A 24,527-nucleotide genomic window follows, 5' to 3' on the forward strand; every position below is an offset into this window, starting at 1 on the left:
AGTTAAAACATTAGTATTGTTGTTTCTAAATGAATGTGAACTTATTTTCTTTGATTTATTTGATTTATTTTCTGCAAATAAATACAAAATATTTGATGGGAATTTCCGAGATATGTTGGTAGTAGTTCATAGAATAAAAGAACAATGTTCATTTTACTCAAACATAAACCTATGAAAAGTAAAATCAGAGGATCTGATAAGCTTACGTTGTATCTTGAGTTTTTTGTTTTTGTTTTGTTTTTTTAGATATGTGTGGTTCTGATTTTACAAGTTCAGGAGAGGAAAGAAAAAGCTGCAGTGAGAACAGTGCAGCATGAAAACAGCTGACAGAAAGAGTTGTTTACTGCAACACGAATGGAAAAGAGAGATTTAAATATTTCTATCTCTCTTTGCTTCTCTCCTTCCCTCCTTCCTTTTTTTCCATCTTTCTTTCTTTAGCCCATCTTTTCTCTCTTTCTTTTTCATGCCATCTGATCTGTCTGCAGAGATTCTTGCAGCCTCTGCAAATTAAATATATCTGACACTGTCTCTGGGTTACAGTTGGTCAACAGGGATAAAATCTCTCTGTATACCAGATTCTGTTGAGAAGTTCTATTTTTTTTTTTTTTTTTTTTTTACCAAGAAATCGATCCGAAGCGCCGTGAAAATGATCACATCCGGCTCTCTGGCTCCAATGCGCGCTCCCGACACAGGGGGAACAGATTTTCACAGGGGAACAGAATTTCGCACAAGACCTGGAATGACTCAAACATTTCTCCGTGTCTACGGTGAGTCAGTCTTTCTCACCAGCACCACTCAGGCAGGGGCCTCAAACTCCAGTCCTCGAGGGCCGCAGTCCTGCAACTTTTAGATGTGCCTCTGCTGCACCACACATGAATAGAATAATTAGGTCATTAAGGCTCTAGAGAACTGATCTACACAAGGAGGAGGACATTAACCCTTTTCATTCCAGTGTTTTTTTTGTTTTGTTTCTTTGTTTTTTTTTACCTAAGGCACATCTAAAAACTGCCGGACAGCGGCCCTCGAGGACTGGAGTTTGAGACCCCTCCGCTACACGCCGTCAACCACTCAGTCAGAGAATAATAAGAGAAGAAATAGAGAGGATGAGGTAGTAGCTGGAGGAGAGGCTGGCTGCTGGCAGTCCTCAGAGACTCCTGCAGGGAGAAGCTGAACTTCTTCTCCTGCTCGGGATCTTTCATAATAAAATCAAGCGCCCAGCTTTACCGCTCTGAAACCAAGAGAGGAGAATCTGAGAGGGACGGAGCCGCCCTGAGAGAACAAGTCTGTGTTGCATTTAGCAGCTCCGGCTAATAACCTCTTTCAGCCACTGAGTTGTGACAACTGGGACACCTTTAGCCACGGCGCACAGGAATTTGACCGTCCTTCGCACTTTATCTGTCACGAGACAGTTCATGTCGGAGACGCCTCTGGCCATGGCTCCTCCTAAACGAGCCAGCACCTGGTCTTCATCTTCAACCACCACTCCCGTGAACAGAACCTGAGAAAACAGCAACACAGCTTCACTTCACGGACAACAGACAGTTTTAGTCTCTGTTTGAAGGAATAATGTAGCTTGTAAGCTTGTAAATTGTCACTGATAAACTTTATTGCCTTGCAAACGTATTCTAATTCCGTGTCTATTACATTTTGTCACAATCCAGTTAATAATTTATTTTATTGAAATTTAATCTAAGTAACATCAAATTGCAAAATAGAAGAAAAAAGGATGAATGTTCTTTTTTTTTATTACAATTAAATATGAGATGTATATAATACTTTTTTTTCTATTCCCTTTACTTCAGTATGCTTAAATAAAATCCAACCAGCTGCCTTCATGTCACCTATTCAATATCAATAAATCAATTTGTGTGTAATTAAATAATAAGTCCAACAGTTACGGAGGATGGACACCAAACATTTCAGATTCATGAGATCTTTTTAATTTACTGTTATGTTGTACATTGTGTTGGTCAGGCACATAAAATACTAACAAAATGTTTAGAAGTTTGTGTAACATGACCCAATGTGAAAAGGGATGTAAATGCTTTTGAATCCCATTGGCCACATGCCAAACAAACTCTTAAAAATGTAAGAAAGCACAACATAGAAGTATTTTAATTGGTTATCAATAAAAATTCTACTATTAATTATCATGTCCTGATATTATACCCTTTTACAGATCTTGTAGCTATTTCAGAATGATAAGTTCTTTGAGTTTTGTTTTATTTACATTAAAATGATTTTGCCCTTTAGATGGCAGCAATGACCAACAACTAGTAGCTCATAAATGAAGCCAAGTGATGAACTGCATGCTGATTTCAATATAATTTCTTTATTGGAAACAAAGGTACAAAAACCGATTGATTTTATTTTTGATTCAAATCAAGACGATACATAGAGTAAGACAACATGAGACGCCTCCTTTTGCCATGGAGTAGGATTTTGACATTTTACCAATGTGAACTTAATCAGCTTCCTTGTTGTTACAAGGAGAAACTGTTGTGGACTCAGTGGGACGTGGAATCTATAGGCATATGTAGGAAAGAATGGAAAACATTAATAAACATGCATGTGGCAGAATGGGCTCACAACTCAAGAAAAATTTGATTAAATTCAATGTTGTACCTGTGTGTCCACAGAAGACTTTCCTGCATTTTCAGATTTCACAGTCTGACGCTGCAGAGAAACATTAAAATCCATGAAACACATCTCACAGACACTCTGAGTACTACGTATGGACATTCTCCACTTCTTACCCTGAATCTTCGGAGTGGATCAGGCTGAACCAGAGGCTGAGCAGGAGGCTGAGCAGGAGCCTGAAAAGGAGCCTGAAAAGGAGCCTGAAAAGGAGCCTGAAAGGCAGGCTGCTGCTGCATGACACCTCCAGCCATTCCCTAAAACAAAACAGAAAGTCCTCACAATTCTAAGGATTTAATCCTAAAATAATAACATCGCATCTTTAGAGAGAAGTGAGTGATTACCATCTGAAGTTGCTGAGGAGGATTCATTTGGGGCATTGGAGGAACGCCCATCACAGGGAACTGGTACTGAACAAGAGAGACAAAAATATGAGCTTTAAAAGTCCGAAACAGCAAAGGATAAGTTTTGTGTCATTGTTGCGACTGCTAACCGGATTGACTGCTGCAGGGAACATGTTAGGAACTGGAGCTCGAACAGCGAAGGCAGGGAGTCCAGGGACAATCTGTGAGAAGAAAGATGTTCAATTTGTCACATGTTAGAGTAACAAGAAATGAGCCTGTGGACTAACCTGACCCAACTGGGGCTGCCCAATTAAACCCAGTCCACCACCAGCCACCAGAGGAGGGTTCAAACCTCCTGCCATCATCCCATTAAGCATCCCAGCATTCATGGCTGCCAACAGTCTCGCGGTCTGCAGAATACATCAGATTTTTTTTTCTAGTTGTCTTTGGCCTCCTGATAAGTCACAAATTATGCCTACATTCATGATTGTTTCTCACCTTGCCCCCGCTGACCTGCAGAGAATGAGAAGACGAGATGTTACATGACTGTGCAACAGAAACTAAACAGAAAGATGCAGACAAACTACACTTACACTGGAGGTGACTGCCGCCACAAACACAGCGAAGAGAAAAAGCTTCATTTTTGCACCTTGAAATCTTCAAAAGCCACTCTTGCTCCAAATATTGGAGGACAACTGTGTCTTTCTGCTGTGAGAACTCCTTTTTATGTGTCCCAAAGATTATTATGAACCAATTAGAGAGAAGAAAACTGGTGTTTTTGTGCTTTGTGTCCGTCACCTGCGTGTCATGGGAAGCTGTGAAATGACATCTTCATTAAGCTTTAAGGAAGGGTAAAAGTCACAAGTTACTATTTTTTTTTAAAGATTTTACCATGGTAACAATTGTTCTCCAAGCAGGTGAACGACCACAGAGAGATGACGGAGGGTTTTGGTGTCTCACATGGAGTGTTAGAGGTTGGTGGAAACCACTGACTGACAAACCAGCAAGATCCCTTTAATTAAATGTTGTGGATTGTGGTTACAGAAGAAAAACATATGACATCATAATTGTTTTGTATCTAACCATGAAAAACTAATTAAAATGTCTACTTACAGTGCATTGCCGAATCATTTATATCTCTTGAGCCTTTTTTTTCTTTTTCTTTTGTCATGCTGCACCCACAAACGTCAATGTACCTTTTGTGACTTTGGATGTAGCGCAAAATTGAGAAATGGAAAAATTTTTTGGTTTTTTTTGTTGTTTTTTTTTGTTTGGAGGAAGGTGCTAGGAGACCAAAATTAATAATCTGAAAATGTCATAAACATTTGAGGAATATCTAATAATTTCAAAATAGGAAAAAAAAGTAATTTTTTCAACAAAGTGTAAAAGTAAATGCAAATGCAAAAAAAGAAAAAAGAACAACCTGGGGACTCATCCTGTTCTTAACCTATCTTTGGTTTAGTGTCTTAATTGGGGACACATAATTGACCTTTAAGTTTTTCATATATCGTCACGTTACCAACCACAAACTCCGGTACATTTTATTCATATTTCAGAGTATAAACAAACACAAAAAGATACATTTTATTGAAGTGGAAATAATGGAAAACTACACAACTGTGTTCATTTGTTTTCATCCCCCTTTAATTTAATACCAGTAAACAAAACCAGGAGAAACTAAATACTTTCATAAATCAACTTGAGTCCACGTGTGTGTAATTTAATCTCAGTATTACTGCAGCTGTTCTGTGTTGGCCTGAGAAGTTTGTTAAATAATTTTAGAGAACAGAAACATCATGAAGATCAAGAGACACATCAGGCACTTCTGGGAGAAGTTGATGACAAGATTAAAGGTGAGTTGGGTTAAAAAATTTGATCCCAAGCATTGAAAATGCGAGCGAGAATTAATTACTCAACCCATCAACAAAAAATGGAAGGAGGATGGCACAACTGTGAAGGCTCATGGTCACTCTGGAGCAGCTGCAGAGATCCAAACATCAGGTGGGAGAATCTATTGCCAAAATGGCCTGGCCTTTATGGAACTCTGGGAAGAAGAAATGCCATGCATTTCAGGGGATTCATTTGAAAAGTATTAAGAAACAATCTATTTAAAATATCAAATAAAATTTTATGCCCTGCGACAGACTGGCGACCTGTCCAGGGTGAACCCTGCCTCTCGCCCGGGACGCAGCTGGAGATAGGAACCAGCAACCCTCCCGACCCCATTAGGGAAGAAGGGTGTTCAGATAATGGATGGATGGATGAAAATAAAATTTAAGATTGGGTATTTTGTTTGTATTTATCTAATTCATATTCACTTAAGCTGAAAAAGATGCATGCAATTTAATTTCTCTGTTATAAGTAGAAGCTTTGAGATGAATCCATTATTTAATTGCAAATCTTGCCAACAGCTTTACATTCATGTCACCAGGATCAGGCTGTATGAAACGTCACATCTGCCATTCTTCTCAACATGCTTGTGGGCATTAATGCATTTCCTGTGCATAGCCGGCTCTTTTTTTTTTTTTCTCACACGAAGGCTGTCTGGGAACGGTTTCTTTGCTGCTGACTGCACAGCCCACAGTGACACACATAAACACCATGTGGGGAGTCTGGTCTGGACATTTAATCACACACTGCGGTCGTGTTCCCGGTGAGGAACATTTTCTTGCTTGGATTTTTACATTGTGAAAAATGGTATTTTCCAACTTGAATATGATAATTTCTCTCATGTAGGAGATTGGATTGGTTGCGTTCAACCCGTCCGGTCTTTAACTAACAGCACAAAGTTTCTGCGCTGAGCAATGATGTAAATGTTGTGGCATGTTTTCCAAGACAAATGAGCAGGTTTCAACCTGGGAACACACTGGAAATAGGAGCGCGTGTCTATATTTACTCAACTCTGACAAATAAATAACAGCAATCTTTGACTGCTTGCATCATAATGGTGGTGGATGTTATTTAAAGTTTTATTTAGGTGGATATACTTTTAGAGCCAGATGAAATGTAAATAAAACAGTCGGCAAAGTCTGAGCACTTCAGTTTTTAACCATTTTATTGACCATTTGTTACAATAACAATTATTTTATGAGGCAAATCTCTGAATGCTGTTTATGCAACATATCTGTGTTGTATAAATATTGAATAAATCATGAGGACAGCATGGTCTCATTACTGCTGTTTCTCCTCTGTGTCCATCCCGGAGCATTCTTCCTCCTCTTCGTCGACGTCGGCTTTCGTTGTAGGAGGTTGCGTCCCCCTGAGACGAGCTCCCACCGAACGCAGAAACCTCAGTCTTCCTCTCGCCTGCGCACCACCACCGCCAGCAGCAACGCCCAGTTGCTGCTGCTGCTGCTGCTGGTTGCTGGGCCCAGCCACTGAGAACAGCTGCACTTGGCCAGGAATCTGCATGGGAGGCTGAGGGCCCGTTCCGGCGTTATTCTGGGGCGCCACAGGAAGCAGCATCACTGGCACACCTCCAGCTTGTCGAGCGATTTGCAGATTCCCGTTTGCTCCTCCGCCCTGTCCCACGAGGAAAGTCCCACCCTGCTGGAGAGCTGAAATGGGAATAAGCTGCTGCAGCGGTGGTTGACCGGGATTTCCAACTGGCTGGATGAAAAGTGACCCACCGAGTTGGACTAAGCGTGCCATGATGGCCTCACCGGCCAGCGGAACTCCATTTTGAACCCCAGGATTGGCAACATTCCCAGCGGCTGCAGCACCCCCTCCATTGTTTTTGAGAAGCGCCTCAGCACTCCCGGAGGACACACCACCCTGCACCACAACGGCCAGAGTGGGAAAAATAACCCACAGCATGCAGAACATGTTTAATGTCAGCCACAGAAGAAGGTCGAGCAGGTACCCAGCTGCCTCCTGCTCTGCTTATATAGAGAGGCGCAGATTCAGAGGTCAAGCAGGAGCATCCAATCAGAATCCAATAATTTATCTGAAAACAACAACACACTGCTATCACCATGACTAAGGTTTCTTCTTTCGGTTTGTTGCTTTACAGAGAACCATTATTTAGGATTAACTGGCAGCCAAAACCACGGATGAGTGACTTGCATTTTCAAACCTATTGTTGCTGAAGACACACATTAGTGTCGTGCAGTCGAGCAGAAAGCTGAACAAAATGTTCAAGTATATTGCCAGAAACAGGACCCCTTTTTAACAACCTATCAGAGATGGGCAAAGCAGCCAAAAAATGCTCTCCAGTAAGAGTAAAGAGTCGGCATGTAAGACCAAAACAACTACTTAAGTTCTTAAAAACTGCTCAGCGGTTTTGATCATTTAATATTTAACAATGATATAATCAGATGTACCAAAATTTAAAGTTTATGTGCATGTTCTGATATTTTAAAGACTAAAATAAAAATACAACAGAAACATATGACACATTTACAAAATGACACATTGTAAGTGGAAGAGACACTTCTTCATATTCTATTTTCATAAACTTCGGATACTAACACCTGTAGTAGGTACCTTTTATAAAAGGGTAAAATGCTTCCAGTAGCAATGCACAGCTTATTGTATATTCACTACGTTCAAATGGCTCATCAGCCTCAGCAGATAGAAATCAACATTAAAACAACAAAGCTTGAGTCAAACCAAAAAGTCTCACTTTAACATAAACTGCATGTTTCATAAATTTTATGTTAAAGTATGTTTGTTTTTCATTCAGTGAAGTTACTCACAGGGGGTTGAGATTTTACACAAGTTAACGTATCTGTGCTTCACTATAATATTAATTAAGAGTAGAACCTACAGTGTAGTAAAACTAATCCTGAAATTAGAACTTTCAAATTACAATTCTGATTTTCCAGGCAGTCATGAGGTCTGATGGAAAAAAGTAGCAAGTAATAATTGTTACTTCAAACGTGGAAGCTCAGTGCATTTTCTGTTACCAAAAATCTGTCCAGTCTTCTCTAGATAAGATAAAAAAAAATAAAAAAAACTGACTGCAGCATTTTGTTGAGATAGTGGTGTAAATACGTCATGCAAGTCTGGGTACTAAGTTTGAAAAGAAACCTTTCAATTACAAAAGCGTACACTGGTGCCTACCAACTGGGACCCACCCAAGTGTGAAAACAACTTTATTTCAGGACTTCAGAGAAAATAACAGCTTTTCAGTAATGACATGACACAGAGAAATAGTCTGTGATCTTTTTTTTTTTTTTGTAACAAATTAAGCTTTTACTCAAAAAACATAAAATCACAAGACATTTACTAACATGTTACTAACAGATACACATTTACAGTAGTATCTTAACATAAGGGTTTGAAATTAAACTAACTTTAAACCATTTTACTGATTAATTCTACTCTAATTCACTCTACATATGTTATTTTAATCTCAGCATCATAGAGTGTATAATCTCTTCTCTGTTCATGGATAAACTTTACCCCTGTGTGGAATGCATTAGAAAACAGTATTTCAACAACACTAGCTAAAATCACATATAACATTCTTGGAAATAAATGTATTGCTCTAAGCTACAAATTCCCTAAAATAATTAATTGACCAGCCTCACCCTAATGCAGGGTAACAACAATGATTACCAATGTTTTCCTCACGTGGAAAATGTCTCCAAAAGTTTCCAAAAATCTCAGTGGGAGGTGGAAGCGGAGGTGAAACTCAGAAAAGCAGGTTGACGTTCACATCCTCTGTGGAGAAATTGGTTTACAGAGAACAGTGAGACGGACTGATGTTTAATAAACGGCTCATGTATTGACAATTAGCTGGAGAGAGGATAAACATATAGGAACATTTGGTAAAATCTTCGCCATACCTGTGATTAAACAGTAATCATAGGTAAAAAAGAATTAATAATATTCAAGCTCTCAGTAAATGATATAGTTTCATAAGTGGTAATGCTCTCACCATCTTTGATGCCAAAGCAGGAGGTCCACTCTTTCAGGGTAACTTGTTTGTCCTTGTCAGCATCACACTCCTGGAAGAAGACAGAGGTGCAGTGCTCCATCGGCACCAGGGGAACCCTGAGTGGGGCCAGCTCTGAGTGGGACAGGGTCCTGCACAGAATGAGCAGCGGGTGGATTTTCATCACGCTGATCAGATATGGTTTAAGTAATCACATGTTTTTGTTGTTAATGCAACAAAAAGCATTAACAAGAAAACGTGTTCTTTTCTTTTGTGAAATACACAGGAAGTGTAGTTCTCAAAAGTGTGCATCCTATCAGTTAGAAATGATAAAATGGCAGGATTTTGTCCTTTGTTAAAAGGACACAAAAAGAGACGCATTCACCAATTTAAAATGTCAAAGGCAAATTATTTTGGAGCGAAAGAATATTGAGAACATCTGAAGAAGTAGCTTTGTCCATAACCAACAAAATTCAGCTTTTGCTTTAAATGTAATACCAAGATTGATGGTAATTTTGATTAATCTGATCATCTTTCACTGCGAATTATTTAACCAAACATATTCTTAGTATACACTATGTCATGATTATTTAATTAATTAAATTTGAAATAAAGACAAATATTTCTTTGTTCAATTTGGACTAAAGAAACAAATACTACAGAGTATTTTGTCTTTATTTCTAAACCCAAATTTTCATTTCACTTTTGGAAACATTTGTCCCAATGATCTGTGAGTGAAGCATGGATGGTGAAAATGTACCTGTCAGCAGGATGCTGGTCCAGCTGAGCAAACTGCCAGTGAACCGGATAGATGTACATGTTGTAGTTCTTTTCAAAGTCCTGCACAAGGAGCTCAACAGAGTGATTCCCAGCATGAAGACGCCTCTCGTTTTCAAAGATTTTCTTCACCTTCAAAAATGAAACGCAAAACAGAAACCTTTCAAACAACAACTCTACAGCTGATGGTTCTGATGAAAAATAAAATAGAAAATAAAAAAAAAGTCACTTATAAATAAAACAACACAGGTCTGAATCAAGTGAAGATTTTTATGAATTTTTCAAGGTCTTGCGATGGTCTGTTGACATTGTTAATACCTGCACTACCCTAGTACGGGGCAAGAAATGTCAAAGTGTGGTGGTAAATAATTCTTTTTTTTTTTACTAAGAAAATACTGGTCTAAAATGAAGAAAAAATTATGCATTCAAGCTCAAAAAGAGAAGAACAAGCTTCCATTACAGTAAAGTTGTGTCTTACTCTGTAACGCTGTTTTGGGGTGAGGAAGCCCGGGGAAATGGAGTCGTGCTCATAGAGCTGCAGAAGCACGTTTTTTAGCCAGTCTCTCATTCGCAGAGGAAACTGGACCAGTTCATTCTTCACACACTGAGGAATTACTGAGAGGAGGACACACAACAAACATTTCAGTGCAGTCAAAGGTTTCCCGCAACAGTTTTCCACAACAAGGACCTGCCTCGTTCTCACGTTTGCATGGGCCAGTGTAGTCCAGATGAAGCTTGTAGCCTCTCTTTGTGCCCTCCAAGTTACACTTAGTAGCAAAAAGCTCACACGACGTATCATACGTCCTGTTATCCGTCCCACAAACCTGAACAGACATAAAGACCTTTGACGATGAGACTCTCGAGTTGAATCAGTAGTATTTTTCACAGACTTACGTGTTCAAATGCACTCGTGCTGCTTGGGCACTCGAATGGGTCTTGACACACACATCCAGGTTTACTATCCGCATCCAGTTTGCATGTCTTTCCTCGCTTGCACCGAAAATTGTCACATGGATCTAGAAGAAAACGCAAAGACTCCATTTGTTTACCAAACATCCGAATTACAACAAGATGGCTTATTTTATGGATGGTTCTTCTTGTGGAAACCAGTAAGCAGTTACTGGTTGCATCGCCCACATTCCTCCGTCATTAGAGCTGGTACAGTCATTAATTTCATTCCCCATCTGCCTGATTCACTCCTTAAGCTCTGGAGCTTCATATTAATCCTGCAGAACTTTGTTTTGGCAGTGACCATGAAGCCATGCAGGCGCTATTCATGTGGAAGTTGGACCAAAGTGGTCCAGTCAGCAGATTCCTCTGTGAGACTGTTGGGATAGGGCATTCGTCACTGGGTGGTGAACACTGCTGGTCAGAGACCATGGAAGACATTTTAGTCCCAAGGATCAACACTGTTCATTTTATCTTCCATCATGATATATTTTGTTTTTTTTTAAAGTTTCCATTTAAAAGTAACTCAACTAAGTTTATATATCAAATTTATAGTGTCAACCATTAACAAGAAACCATTTTTGAAGACTTTTGCCTTTGTTTTAAAATTTTATAAAAGCACTTTTTAGGTTATACATTATGCTCTTGGATTTTTTTGTCATTAAAGTTAGAAGTATAAATCATTTAGAATAAGCACATTTAACAGGGGAGACGAATATGGCTGAAAAATAAAACAATGGAAGTTTTTATAATTTAAATATGTAATTTTAAATATCTTAAAGACAAAAACAAGTGGTTCATAAATTTTTTTTTAATCAAAGGCTATTCTTAAAAGAAATATAAATGCCAAATGTTAGACACAATGCAATCAGATCAAGTTGGTCTGATATGATCATGATCATATGCGACAGACTGGCGACGTGTCCAGGGTGTTTCCGGCTCCTCGCCCAAAACGTTCACTGCAGATTGGCACCAGCAACCCTCCTGACCGCACTAAGGAATAGGGTGTACAGAAAAGGATGGATGGATGGATGGATGGATGGATGGATGGATGGATGGATGGATGGATGGATGGATGGATGGATGGATGGATGGATGGATGGATGGATGGATGGATGGATGGATGGATGGATGGATGGATGGATGGATAGATGGTTTTGACATGAGAGGATTTTTGTTTGTTTTTATAATTTATAAAAAATGTATATGTTGTTTTATTGTAATCAATCTTTCTGCATGGAGTTTGCATGCAAACCATCCATCCATTTTCTGTTCACCCTTTGTCCCTAATGGGGTCAGGAGGGTTGCTGGTGCCAATCCCCAGCTAACGTTCCGGGCGAGAGGCGGGTTCACCCTGGACAGGTCGCCAGTCTGTCGCAGGGCAACACAGAAAACAGACAGGACACACAACCATTCACACACACACTCACACCTAGAGAGCCCAATTAACCTGACAGTCGTGTTTTTGGACTGTTGGAGGAAGCCGGAGAACCCGGAGAGAACCCACCATGCACAGGGAGAACATGCAAACTCCATGCAGAAAGACCCCGGACCGGGAATCGAACCCAGGACCTTCTTGCTGCAAGGCAACAGCTCTACCAACTGCGCCACTGTGCAGCCCTATTAGTCAACTCAAGTTGCTCTGATCTGAGAAGCCTATTACTAGCACAAGGCTTATTTAACACATATCTGGTCTGAGCCAAATACGTATGTGGTCCATATATATGTGCTTGATGGGAAATGCTATTTCCTACTTCTAGAAACTTAGTTGTGACTAACATCAAATGAATATTATGCATGTTTTACTTTTTTTGGGCAAATAATCAAGCATTAATCACAAACCTGGTGGAGTTTGTGAAAGATGTAAGTCTCCACTCGAAAAGGACCTGGACCGAGGATACAAATCCACTGACGCTCTGATCTGCACCGGATTCACTCCCACTAAGGGACCCTAGAGAAAATAATACATAAATAAAAAAGTAATCATGATGCTATCTGCAATAGCATGTTGTGAAATAACACAGCATTAACAAGTCATTTCGACCACAATATAATGGGCAGATTCATTAAATATTTAACTTCTTTATCTTTTACTTTTAAACCTTGATATGGTGATGCTCTCCAATTGTTTTCCCCATGAATCCTCACCACTGACTGGATCAGTTTTAGTTGAATTAACTTTTTTATAACTTACACCTCTGGCAGTTCTACATAGAGCTGTGCTAGAGCTGCTTGTTTCCTTGACTATGCCATAAGATACTCTTTGCTGTACCTTTATAAAGTGGGCTATTTTGTAACTGAAATTTGCTATCTGTATGGTCAAAATTAGGGCAATAAAACCCAGTGTCTCTCAAGCATTTATCCCAGATTTCCTTTTTTTGTGCCTTACTGAATAGAAAACATTGGTTAGCCACCGTAGGGACAGCAAATCTACAAATGCAAATCTACAAATACTTTTACCCATTTTCCGTTCCATTTCCTCTTAGCTTTGTGAACTACGTTCCCAGTGCTGCTGCCCTCAGACTCCTCACTGTCCAGTTGGACCTGCTCTTGTACAGGATGTGTTTCATTCCTTTGTGGAGAGTGCTTCCTGGGTCTCTTGTTTTTCTTCTGCTTCCTTGTCTTTCTCTTAGAGAAAACTCCACTGTCACTCTTATCCTTCCCTTCTTCCTTTTCAGACCGCCGTAGACCAGAAATAAGTCCAACGCTGCTCTGAAATTCTTGAAGGTCCATGGTTGCCTCTGGTTTTTCCTTACCAGCGTGTTTTTCTTTTGACTTGGTTGATGAATCCTTGCTCTTATCAGTCATTTCTTCCCTGTCTCCTGCTTCAGGGGCTGGCATGTCTTGCATGAGAAGTTCTTTCTCACCCACCTCTTTCTTAGTGTCTTGAAGATCCTTTTTCATTGGAGACGCTTGGTTTTCAGTTGATGGGTTGAGATCTTCTGATTCCACCTGAGCAGGTATTAATATTCCACTACCAGCAGCATAATCAAGATTCACTGGAAGTTCTGACTCTGTGCTGCTCTCTGTTTCCTCCAGCAAGCCCATTTGACCACTTCTTTCACTCAGCTTGCTTGCAGGTTTTTCAGCCTTTTCCTTTGCTTTGGCCTCTTTTTCCTCACTGTCGTCTTTCTGTTTTGCCTCATATTTTAACATTTCCACTGCTTCTGAACTGTCATTAGCCTTCCTTTCGTCCATCATTGTTACCTCATCTTCTATTTCTTCTGCTTCTTCATCTTCTTCTGCTTCCTTCGTCAAAAGACCTACCAGTTCTTCTTCGCTCAAAAGCACTGCTGTGCGTTTCTCTATTTTTTCTTCCACTTCTTCTCCCTTTTTGTTGGCATTAGTTTCATACCCAGAGCTCACTTCCTCATCTTCCGGTTCCTGACTGCTAGCCTCAATGTTGGCCAAAGTGGGAGAGACCTGTGGCCTGTTGCCCTCCATCGTGATAACATCCTTAACCAGGAGAGAGAAGAAAACATTAAATTTACAGTGCATTGCAAACATATTTGTGCTATTTTCAATTGTTCAGAATTTACTAACTTGCATATTTTAGTGGGATAAATTATATTAACCAAAACAAAGTAGTACCACACTCTTAAAAATCTAATCTGTGGCATGCATTTATATTCAGCACTTTACTCTGATAACCCTGAATGCAATCCAGTTGAACATTTACCAAGAACATCGCCGTGTTAAAATATCTGATGTATTTTTGCTCAAACCTGCTTTGTATGAAAGTTTACCTTTTCTGTAGCCGAGTGCGACGTCTCCTGCATTCCATGTTGTTTTTCATGAGATTTACATTTCACCTAATCATAACAGGAATATAGATAATTCATCCCAAAATGAGCATGCATTTTATCTTCACGCTATATATATATTTTTTTAAAAACGTGTCACTTGATAAAGAAAGGGATGTAATACTTTGCTACTCACAGATGGAGCAAACGTTGCACCTAGAAAGAAAATGAATATCAAGGAGACCCTCATATCTGAAACATCACAAAGAGTGAAAACTTTTACTCAAAGAAGCAAATGGAAATTCACAGCAAAGCTGACTTTCTACAAGACTTCAACTTGTATTTCTTTTTCCAGACTAAAACAGAATGCTGCATATGTATGCAGCCAGCAACTTGGTACTCCACTGTTGTCACAGTTACTGGCCTGGTGGATAGGCCTCACTCTGAAAAGTCACATTCAGGGGTAAAGTAAACATCAGAAGCTACCAGACTGGAAAACGTTGACTAAATCCACAAAGTGAGTGCTAGGACGGAAACAATACAGACATCAGTGGATTTGTCCAGAGGAATTAAAGCTTTGTGGCTGAGTGAAATGAGCCTGACACAGGGAAAAGCAACAGGGGTGTGAGTGTAAAGATGCATTAAATGTATGAAAACTCTACTTATATCACCTAGTAAACAAAAATACACCGCACATTATTTCAAAATGAACATGATTCTTTTTGAAACTATTCAATATAATATATGTTGTTGTAATTTGTGTGAAGTTTGGGCATAACTCCATGTATATAACTCTTTGTTTTACTATCAACAGTATATTTGTAAATTACAATGTTAATTGTGCATCAGCTGTGCTGTCATCCAAAAAAAGCAATACCACAAGATGTGACTTTCAGTGGAATAGCAAAGTCCAGCAACCTTTCTTAAATGAGGCACTGAAAACATCATTCAGCAGGTTCACTTAATGTTTTTTAATACCTTCTGTTTTATGCACCTTTAGCCTGCTTTGAAGAAAAGAATCACAAATACTTGCAAATAGGTTTTACCTGCCTTTTGCTGGAACAAGGAAATTGAGAGTCCTGAAAAAAACACCAGAACGTGCTGATGTTGAACCCGCGAAGCTGTCCTTTTGTATGCAATGCTGCACTCACTGTCCGCTCAAGCTGAAATGAACACAGGAGTTGGTTTTTTAAGGTCCGGGATGCCACTGCTTTGGGAGGGTCTTTGGGCTGCACAAAGGGTAACATGGAGGCATCCAAAACTGAACTTAAGTTTGGTCAACTGCCTAAAAAATTAACATTATTTTCTCCAAAGCACAAGAAGTTTAAAAACAGTTTGTGTGTGTTTTCACTTCACCTGTAGCACATAGGTACATTGAGTAATTTAACTGCCAAGATCTCATCTTGGACAAAAGTGTATGTATGTCGTTTCATTTTTCAGTGTTCCTGCTGCTTGAAGGTTTCATATTTTGTTACATTAAAACCGCAAACATCAATATATTTATGCTAATTTTATGAGTAGTGGTGCAAAGTACTCAATACCCATCCATCCATCCATCCATCCATCCATTAATCCATCCATCCATCCATCCATCCATCCATCCATCCATCCATCCATCCATTTCTTATTCCGGCTTGTTCTTGTAAGACTAAGTGGAAGATTATAGCTATGTTCATGCACACTGTCCATTCAATCCTCAGTGAGCTCAAGGTGGTTTACAAAAAAGAATGGGACAAATATCAGTGTTATATTAGCATTATTTTATGTGCTAATATTTGCTAATGGTATTTAGCAACGTGCTAATGGTATTTTTATTAAAATACCATTTTATTAATGGTATTTTAACAAAATACCATTAAAATACATGGAAGATTGTGACTGTAAAGTGAGGAAGCTAGGTAAAGTTCATCTGGTCTGGATTCTTTTGACAGAATTCAGCCGAACAATGCAAATGCTGGCCACTAGATGTCACTGCATACCAAGATTGCGCTCCTGAAGAATATCAAGCAACATTGACAGATGATGGAAGACAGAAAGGAAATAATCTTTAAAACCACTCCCAGAGCAGAACCTGCAGGTACAACTATTGTTTTGTGCATTTGTTTAGAGAATAAGCCTCAGATGGCCAAGTGGGTTTGTGGAAAACAGTGCGTGTGGTTTAGAAAAAGCTGCTCACGCAAACAGTAACAATTTAACACCTTCATCTAATGCTGGGTCATTACAGCCTGAAAGAGCAGGAAAACACTGTTGGGGATAAAAGAATGTGTAGCCGTCCCACTGACTGGGTTTAACAGACTATATAAGAGACTTACATGGTGAAAATAGGTAGAAGATTAAATGATTGATAAATCATGTTTTATGCGTATCTGATTTGTCTAGCCTGTATACTGCTTTGAAGAAAACTAAGTATAGAGCATAATAAAATTATCCTATGCTCATTTTTGTATGGTTAATCTTTGTCTATTTTTGTTACTGCAGTTTCTCATTGTAATATTTTTATCTTTACAGCTCCTCCTTATTTGCATTTCATCAAAACTGTTTTCGATTCAGCTGAGTGTCCTACTTAAAAATGGCTTGGCTACTTTTCTCAGGAAACCAATTTGGCCTATGTTTCTTGGAAAGTTTTCAAGTACAGAACTTTCTATTTTGACCTCTCATCATGCTCTACTTTCATATTTATGCCTCTGTTCAAAGCAACTGCAAAGCATCAATTACTGTTGGGCTTTTAACACATTATCCAGTGTATTTTTACTTGCTAAGCCAATTATTTCTTCCACTGAGTGTATTTTTGCATAAAATTTCTCTAATATCAGTGGACACCCTGTGTGTTTTCGAAGTTTTCTCCCAGCATCGGACACCATTTGTTACACATCCATAACAAAATGAATGAATTTGATAAAGAGGTCACTGCAACAGGCTATGGTTTCTTGCCTACTGGTGACATTTCAGCACAAAAAAGGGTTACAACACATTTTTCTATTTTTAATTAAACCTTAATTTTGCCTTTTTAAATCTTATTTACACAAGTCCACAAGGACTGTATAGCAGACATTCCTATACTGGACAGTCTTTAAATATGAAATGGAGAGATGGATGAATACACCTTTTAGAAAATGAGGTAGAGATTAAGCTTCTTCCAGAAGGGCTACACTCACCCTTAGAGATGAAGGCTGAGGAGTCAGATTGGGCATCTGAAATGCCTTGCTGCTGAAATGTGCTGTACAAATAAATAAATAATAAAGGTAGCTCTGGTATCTGATTAGGGTTCTCCCAAAACAACTCTCTTTGGGGATTTTCTGGGATTGAAGGATGAAATTGAGGCTAACAATGCCTCGCTAGACTCATTATTCACAAATCATCGGAAATGGATGAATGGAATGTGGTATAAATTTTACTCAAAGAGAACTTAAATTGTGTATTTTCCAAACATTTCCACACTGCATTAGAACACTAAATATAGCAACATAAAAAATGTATCCAAACACTGAACCTTGTGGCGCGTTTTCAAAATGCATCATAGATAGGACATAATTTACACATGCATAATTTACACATGGATATAGTTTTGATTTGCCAAAACGTTAAATGATAATGCATTTTGTTCTTTTAAAATTATATTTACACAAAGCATTCTCACGATATTGAGAGAATGAATACAAATTTTCATCTCTTCCATTAGTTACAGCAACTAATGGAAGAAAGTTGGTTGTGAGGTAATTGGTGTACATAAGCACAAAGATGGAAATCCCTCAAACATTTATGCACATAAGAGAAGGTTTCTGTTTTTCAAACAAGATCAAATTAAACACAGAGTCCCAGTAATAAAGCCCAAATAGGCTTATTGTCTGCACTCACTGCACTAGGTGTGCGGTTGAATACGATGGCGCAATATTAAAACTCTGTCACCTTGGAGTGAACAGACATTGCTGACAGTCTGTGAGCCACAACATGCATCCATCACTCTCCACCCCGCTCCTGCCCTGTGGTTTCAGCGGTTTGCTCCAGACTGGTGAACATCCAGGCTAATTACAGGTTTCATCCTCTCAAAAGAAATCCAGTGTGGGGTTAAACATGGGATATTGTTCACTTATTTTTGGTCTAGCCATATAAGGACATCCTGGAAGTAATTATGAGCCTGTGTGAGAAAAAACCCAGAAGGGCTTCCATTAGGACTCTGAACTGCAGATGCATTATTTATAAGAATGAGTCATATTTAACAGTAGATACCCTGCCCTGTGTACTGGTTAGATATATTAGTCCTAACAAAGGGGCCTGACTTTTGGCAAGGCTTTAATCCTCCTCACAATATTGTTCACTGATACAATCTATAAAGAAAACACAAAAATGTTGCTTTTCCTGTGAATTATTCAGGCAGCTACTTGTAGTCCACACTTTATCTCTGCCTTGTGATTTTTTTTTATGCCAAAAACAATCAAAACTTCAGTTGGAAAATTCACCGGAAACAAGCATTTGCTGCACTGAGCTGCTTGTCTCTCTTTTTCTCTCAGTGGGTGAGTTTGTTTTTCCTGCAGACCACAAACCTATGGTTTCGTAGACTAAATTACATTTCTCTTTAGACACGAGAGGGGGCGGCGGAAATTTATGAGAGTGAATGTGTGTTTCTTTGGCCCTGCAATCATCATCATCATCATCATCATCATGCCAGTCTGAGTTTGTTTTCAGCTCACTTTCTGGAACAAATACACCTTCGTGTGTTTGCTACACAGAAAGAGAGAGAGAGGGAGGGAGAGAGAGACCCGGAAGGAAGTGATGCAATCAGTCCAATTAAGGATTCATATATACGGTGGTGTTTCGGGGTGTTGCAGCATTTCCATACGTCGAGCATCAACTACCAACTTTTGGTACGGAGCTCAGAACAGGCATTGGATTTTACTTAGTGTCATCGTCTTTACTATACCTGGATCGCTGCTGAAATCTCCTACACAGACTCAATCTGAGGTATAAAACTGTAATTTCCTAGCATTATTTTTCACTTTGTGCTTTAATATTCAGCTTTCATTTCAAATAATAGAAATAATTCATTTCTGATGTCTGTGCGTTTGTTTGTTGGTCAGACTTGGTTCTGTCTCAAGCATGTTTTAAAGTCAATTCTGCCGACCTCACGTTTAGATTTGCAGATTCAAGATATTAGTTTATTATTTCTTATTTACCATGTTAAGGCTTGCCAGTAAATTAAATTGTAATGGATTGGAACTGAACTTATCATTTTTGCTCAACAGAGGATGAAGGAATGGCTTCTGTAGTGAGCTGGGAGGAATTGGTGACAGGGATAAACACTAACTTATTACTGTAACGTTTGTGTCCTTCTGTTGCAGAATGAAGCTTATCATTATAACATTTTGCCTTATTGGAGCAGCTTTTGCTAACCCTGTAAGTACGAAACTCATTAAAAAACTGAACTCTTGAATCAGGGCCAACATTTCTGACAACATTTACTTAATGATTTGCTTTTAGGGTTTTAAAAAATACATTGTGTCAAAAAAACTGAAGTAAGAGATGAGATATTCTGAGATATCTACTCAATGAAAAAACAGGAACCTTCTGGATGCCTGAGTGTATGATGGTGTCCCTCTTTGTTTTGTTTTTACAGATTTTACACAACATTCTGGTATCAAATGAGTCTGAATCAAACTCTGTAAGTAATATTTCCACCCTTCTCCCTGAACTTAATTACCCCGAACCCTCAACTTCCCCAGAGATGCTTGACTGTTTCTAAATCAAATCAAATCAAATCAAACTTTATTTGTATAGCACATTTCAGCAGCAAGGCATTTCAAAGTGCTTTACATCAAATCAAACAAATTCTACTACTAAATGTAAATGTTAATGCAGTTGGAATCATCCCTCCTAAGCAGCTGCTTGCACAATTGCTATTTAGGATCAACTATACTTAGGGGCAAAGTGTCTCCTGATATGTGTGTGATATGAAGGATGTTTTCATCCTTTAGGAAATAATGGCATGAATTTTGCACTGATGAATTTAACACTTTCGGGTGGCATTCATGCAAAAACAGCAACTGACTTCTATTTACAGAAACCTAAGATAAAAATATGTAAGTTCAGGTAGTAATTAAAAATGTTTCCTTTGTAAATATATGTAGCTTACATAAAGTCTTGAAATATTTGACGTCTTGAGTTTCCAATGATTCAAATGAAGGTAAATGAGTTTGGGACGACTGAAAATATAAAGCTGCAAAATTAGACCTCGAATATGAAATACTCAGCACCCTCCCGTCATTAAGCTCCACCCACAGAGTTCAGGGTGATAGTACAAGTACTTTTCCAATTTTGAGAACTGTCCAAGAAAAAAAACTCTTGCTGCCTGAAAACTGTCCTGAAGCAGGAATACTTTTTCATACACACGTTTAATCAGGATTGTATGTTAACAGTTTCTCTTAATGGGCATGAAAATGCTTCTTTGACAGAGTCAGCAGGAAGCCCAACAATAGGTGTGGTACAGACCTCAAGACAATTCCCTCTGCTGACATTATATTGTTTACAAGGATACATATATGTCTCCAGACATTTGTACAGCAATAGCTCTGCCTGAGCCTGAGCTTGTCAAGAAGGAGGTTTTTAATGGATGTTTTGGTTGTTGATATTGCAGTCATGATGTGTAATTAAATCTAATTAAAACTACTGGGGTGTGTGCTCATGTAGGTTTCTTTATTTTTTTTTCTTTTCCAGACTGAAAGTTTGTCAGTTTTAGAATCTTCTGAAAATAACACATCAGAGCTCCAGGTAAATATATATATATGTATATATGTATGTTTTTAAGTTGACAAAAGAACATTCTCACATTTTAGTTAAATGTGGATGTCTCTTTTTACTCTTTGGGATACAGAGCTCTGAGGAAAACATTTTCAACCAGGTGAGATATTTTGAATTCCAGAAATGAGCTTGATCTATAAAGAAAGCATATTTTTGGATAATTGATGCCACGCAACTCTAAGACATTTTGAAATGATGTGCTATAAATGTGTCTTTTTGTGAACAGAGTTCAGAATCTGAATCAGTAGAAGCCACTTCAGAGGACAAGGTGTGTTGGTCAATCACTCATGTTCACTGTCATCAATTTCCTCAATGTCGTTTATGTCTCATACATTTAGAGTTAAAAGAAAAGAACAAACCTCAAATTGTGGTAAATGAGCCAGAGAAACAACAAATGAAACAATTTAAAGAATCTCGCAAAAGATTTCAAACAACATAAATTTTTTCTTTCTTTTGTTGACATGATGTGATAGACAGATAAAAAGCAAGGCATGATTGTGTGTGTTTTTCTTAACCACCCAACTTTAAACTTCTCCATAACTTTATTCCTCATTTATGGGTGTGCTCCTTGTCATGCATAATACGGTTTGCTTTAATCAGCTCTGAGAGTAAGTTACTCACTGATCTGCACTATTTACTGTTTAAGTGCATAATAAAGGCAGTTTGGTTGCACAAAATTTTATTTAGGAGCATGAAAGTCTAGGGGACAAAAGAGAAGAATGGCAATGTTTTCAAAGGTATTAAACTCCTTACATCATTTTTCTTCCATTTGATAATTATGTCCTACTTTGTGTTAATCTATCACATGAAGGCCAAAAAATACATTGACGTTTTGAATGCAACAAAATATAAAGAAGTTCAAGGAATACTTTTGCAAGACACTGGGATTCATAGAAACCTTTGCCTGAATTAAACACAAATGTAATGTTAGTTTTGCTGCACTGGTATGAAACTTTGTGCTGACTACCTAAAACTGTCTTCAAAAACAGACGTCTGAGGAGAGCGACAGTCATTCAGATGAGAGTGACCAGGTAAGGGAAGAAGAAAAATAGTTGCCCACTAAATCTTCTCCATAGCTGTCAATGACTCATACATTTCATAATCTCTGCTCAGATGGACTCCATGGCTGAAACCGAAGACAACAGCATGGGCAGCGAGGAGAATCTTCGAAAGGTTGTAGAAAACATATTTTACGTTCTTGATTTTAAGCTAAACCATTATTGCACCGATGTAAACCTGGGCTTCCTTTAAACCCTGCAGCAGAGTTGGGTGAGAGTGTTTCCAAGTGTCATCAAAGGAGCGAGTGGAGAAGACAACACGAGCACAGAGGTCACAGGTCACCCAGAACTGAGCGGTAAACGGCCAACTCGCACCAAGAAAGTTCAGATCCGCACCAAGCAACCTCTGTTGGAAAAGTCCACCGATGGCAGTGACACCACCAGCAACAGCGCAGACACCAGTGACAGCAGCGATGTTTCAGCTGCTGCAAGCGACAGCACTGCCAGCAGCAGCAGTGAGAGCCAGGAGAGCCAGGAGACAAGCGACAGCAACGACAGCAGCACTGCCAGCAAGAGCATGGAAGACAGTAATGCCAGTGACAGCGCCGAACTGGATCAAGTCAGGGCCAAAAACTGTGTGAATAGTACACAGAGCTGCGAAAGTGAGGAGTACTTTCTGCAGGGTATAGGAGATGATGCTCATTCACTGGGCGAGCATCTGCTGGTGCCAGACGAGGATGACAGGGAACTGAGGCTCAGAAGATGATGAAATACAACCTCTATGTTTGTCATATCAGAGTTTTATTTAATGACCAGCTTAAAGACTAACGAATGTTCAACTCTGAACATTGATTCTGCCATGACGTGACCTGCCGCTGATTCACTAAGTGTAAACATTTACTGTGATAATATAACCTACACATATACTTTGCTTTGATAACATGTGAGAAATAAAATTAATATAGCCATTGTATTCAGGACTGTTGTGCTGGCTATTAGACCAGCACTATATTACACTTACACAGAGACAATGTATCAGGACACAGGATCTTGCATTTATTGAAATGGAGATCTTTTTTGTCCATCAGTCAAGGAATTCGGAAAATATGCTACAATGTTTTTGTCTAATAAATTCTTTAGGAACATACTGTACTGTTTTCCCTTATGTGCAAAACAATGGTTGCTAAGAGGAAAAATGTGTGCTAAGTTTTGTGATGAAGCTTTCAGGTGGCAGCATAAAAAGATAAATATACAGTTCATTGCAAAGGTTTTGAATCCCTTGTAATTTTTTACCACAAACTTTAATTTATGTGATTCAAAATATTTGTCACTTGGCATCACATATCAATGGATAATTTTGAAGCAAAATGAAATGAGGTATAGGTATGTCTTTTGTATTTATCTTAAAGACAATCTGAAAAGTGTGACATCCATTTGCACTTAGCTCCACCGCAGTGAGGTTAGTTTCAAGTATGTTTTAGGGCCGCAGTCCTGCTGTAAGGTGAACCTTCAGTCCAGCCCCACATTGTTACAACCTAAAACTGGTCACCACAACCTTCAGCTACTTAAATACATATTTCACACATCTAAACATGGCCGGTTAGCTCAGTTGGTTAGAGCGTGGTGCTAATAACGCCAAGGTCGCGGGTTCGATCCCCGTACGGGCCATCTTTAACTTTTCCTTCCTTTCAAAATGCGTTTTCTCCTTTTCATTTAATATGAATGTACAGAGTGACGCAATGGTCACATTAACTTCAGAAACTTTTGGCTACGGTCTGCGCCATTTTTCCCCTGAAATTGCTGTTTGGAAATGTAACCACTAGAGGGCGACAACGGCATGTCTATTGTTTCCCTTTTGACCGTGAATGCATCTGTCTTGCTCAATTAGGTCCTAAGTTTAGAAAAATATTGCAAGAACTATGTATGTAAAAGCGAGTTTAAGGATGGTGTTATTTCGACATCTTATTTCAGTCATATTCTTTAGCAAGGTTCTGTTCACTTTCCAATCGATTAGTTGTCTGGGGTTAAAAAAAGCACTTCAATCTACAGCACCCCCAAAACAAGATTAAGCAGAGAAAGATAGAATCATTAGTAGTCATAATAGTAAGAATAATAAAGCTCCAACGTGTGACCATTACTTGCAGTTAGGTCTAAATCATCTTATTTGATTAAATTTGGTGAATAAGTATTGTCAAATTGGAAATCACTTAATTTTTGTGATGGTTGCAAAGTAAATAAGTGATGCAAGGCCAAATAGTACTGAATTTGTATGCATTTGCATACATTCTGAATATTAATAAAGCACCTCTTAATAGTTCTAGCATTACCTGACAACTATAAATGTAATTTCTAAAGCACAGCATATCGGCAGCAATACAAATACTTTTTTTTAGATTTTCACTGTGAA

The 24,527-nt window shown here is 38.7% G+C and overlaps 3 protein-coding genes across 4 annotated transcripts; 1 reads left to right on the forward strand and 2 right to left on the reverse strand.

Annotated features, from left to right (window-relative positions):
• Window positions 1-2,316: 2,316 nt before the first annotated feature.
• Window positions 2,317-4,166, reverse strand: scpp9 (secretory calcium-binding phosphoprotein 9). Its single transcript, XM_044113929.1, has 10 exons — window positions 4,095-4,166; window positions 3,873-3,993; window positions 3,575-3,796; window positions 3,480-3,494; window positions 3,269-3,391; window positions 3,131-3,202; window positions 2,982-3,047; window positions 2,757-2,894; window positions 2,626-2,676; window positions 2,317-2,524 (listed from the first exon to the last, which is right to left on the reverse strand). The coding sequence occupies exons 3-10, from the start codon at window positions 3,620-3,622 to the stop codon at window positions 2,465-2,467; spliced, it is 573 nt and encodes a 190-aa protein (XP_043969864.1). The 5' UTR covers window positions 3,623-3,796; window positions 3,873-3,993; window positions 4,095-4,166; the 3' UTR covers window positions 2,317-2,464.
• A 3,909-nt stretch (window positions 4,167-8,075) lies between these two features.
• On the reverse strand, window positions 8,076-15,474 carry sparcl1 (SPARC-like 1). The gene is made up of 11 exons (XM_044113930.1): window positions 15,377-15,474; window positions 14,527-14,546; window positions 14,334-14,399; window positions 13,048-14,043; window positions 12,430-12,538; window positions 10,534-10,655; window positions 10,343-10,463; window positions 10,118-10,254; window positions 9,623-9,771; window positions 8,866-9,014; window positions 8,076-8,648 (listed from the first exon to the last, which is right to left on the reverse strand). Exons 3-11 carry the CDS (start codon window positions 14,364-14,366, stop codon window positions 8,620-8,622), a joined length of 1,845 nt encoding a protein of 614 aa, XP_043969865.1. The 5' UTR covers window positions 14,367-14,399; window positions 14,527-14,546; window positions 15,377-15,474; the 3' UTR covers window positions 8,076-8,619.
• A 3,630-nt stretch (window positions 15,475-19,104) lies between these two features.
• Window positions 19,105-23,341, forward strand: scpp1 (secretory calcium-binding phosphoprotein 1). Of its 2 annotated transcripts, none has more exons than XM_044113931.1 (9): window positions 19,105-19,289; window positions 19,667-19,721; window positions 19,942-19,986; window positions 21,039-21,092; window positions 21,196-21,222; window positions 21,349-21,390; window positions 22,112-22,153; window positions 22,236-22,295; window positions 22,383-23,341. In XM_044113931.1, the coding sequence occupies exons 2-9, from the start codon at window positions 19,668-19,670 to the stop codon at window positions 22,884-22,886; spliced, it is 828 nt and encodes a 275-aa protein (XP_043969866.1). In that variant the 5' UTR covers window positions 19,105-19,289; window position 19,667; the 3' UTR covers window positions 22,887-23,341. The 2 variants fall into 2 exon arrangements, with proteins under 2 accessions (XP_043969866.1, XP_043969867.1); XM_044113932.1 differs by having other exon boundaries at window positions 22,386-23,341.
• Window positions 23,342-24,527: the final 1,186 nt, after the last annotated feature.

The sequence above is a fragment of the Gambusia affinis genome, linkage group LG04 (assembly GCF_019740435.1).
Source record: "Gambusia affinis linkage group LG04, SWU_Gaff_1.0, whole genome shotgun sequence".
NCBI classification, from domain to species: domain Eukaryota; kingdom Metazoa; phylum Chordata; class Actinopteri; order Cyprinodontiformes; family Poeciliidae; genus Gambusia; species Gambusia affinis.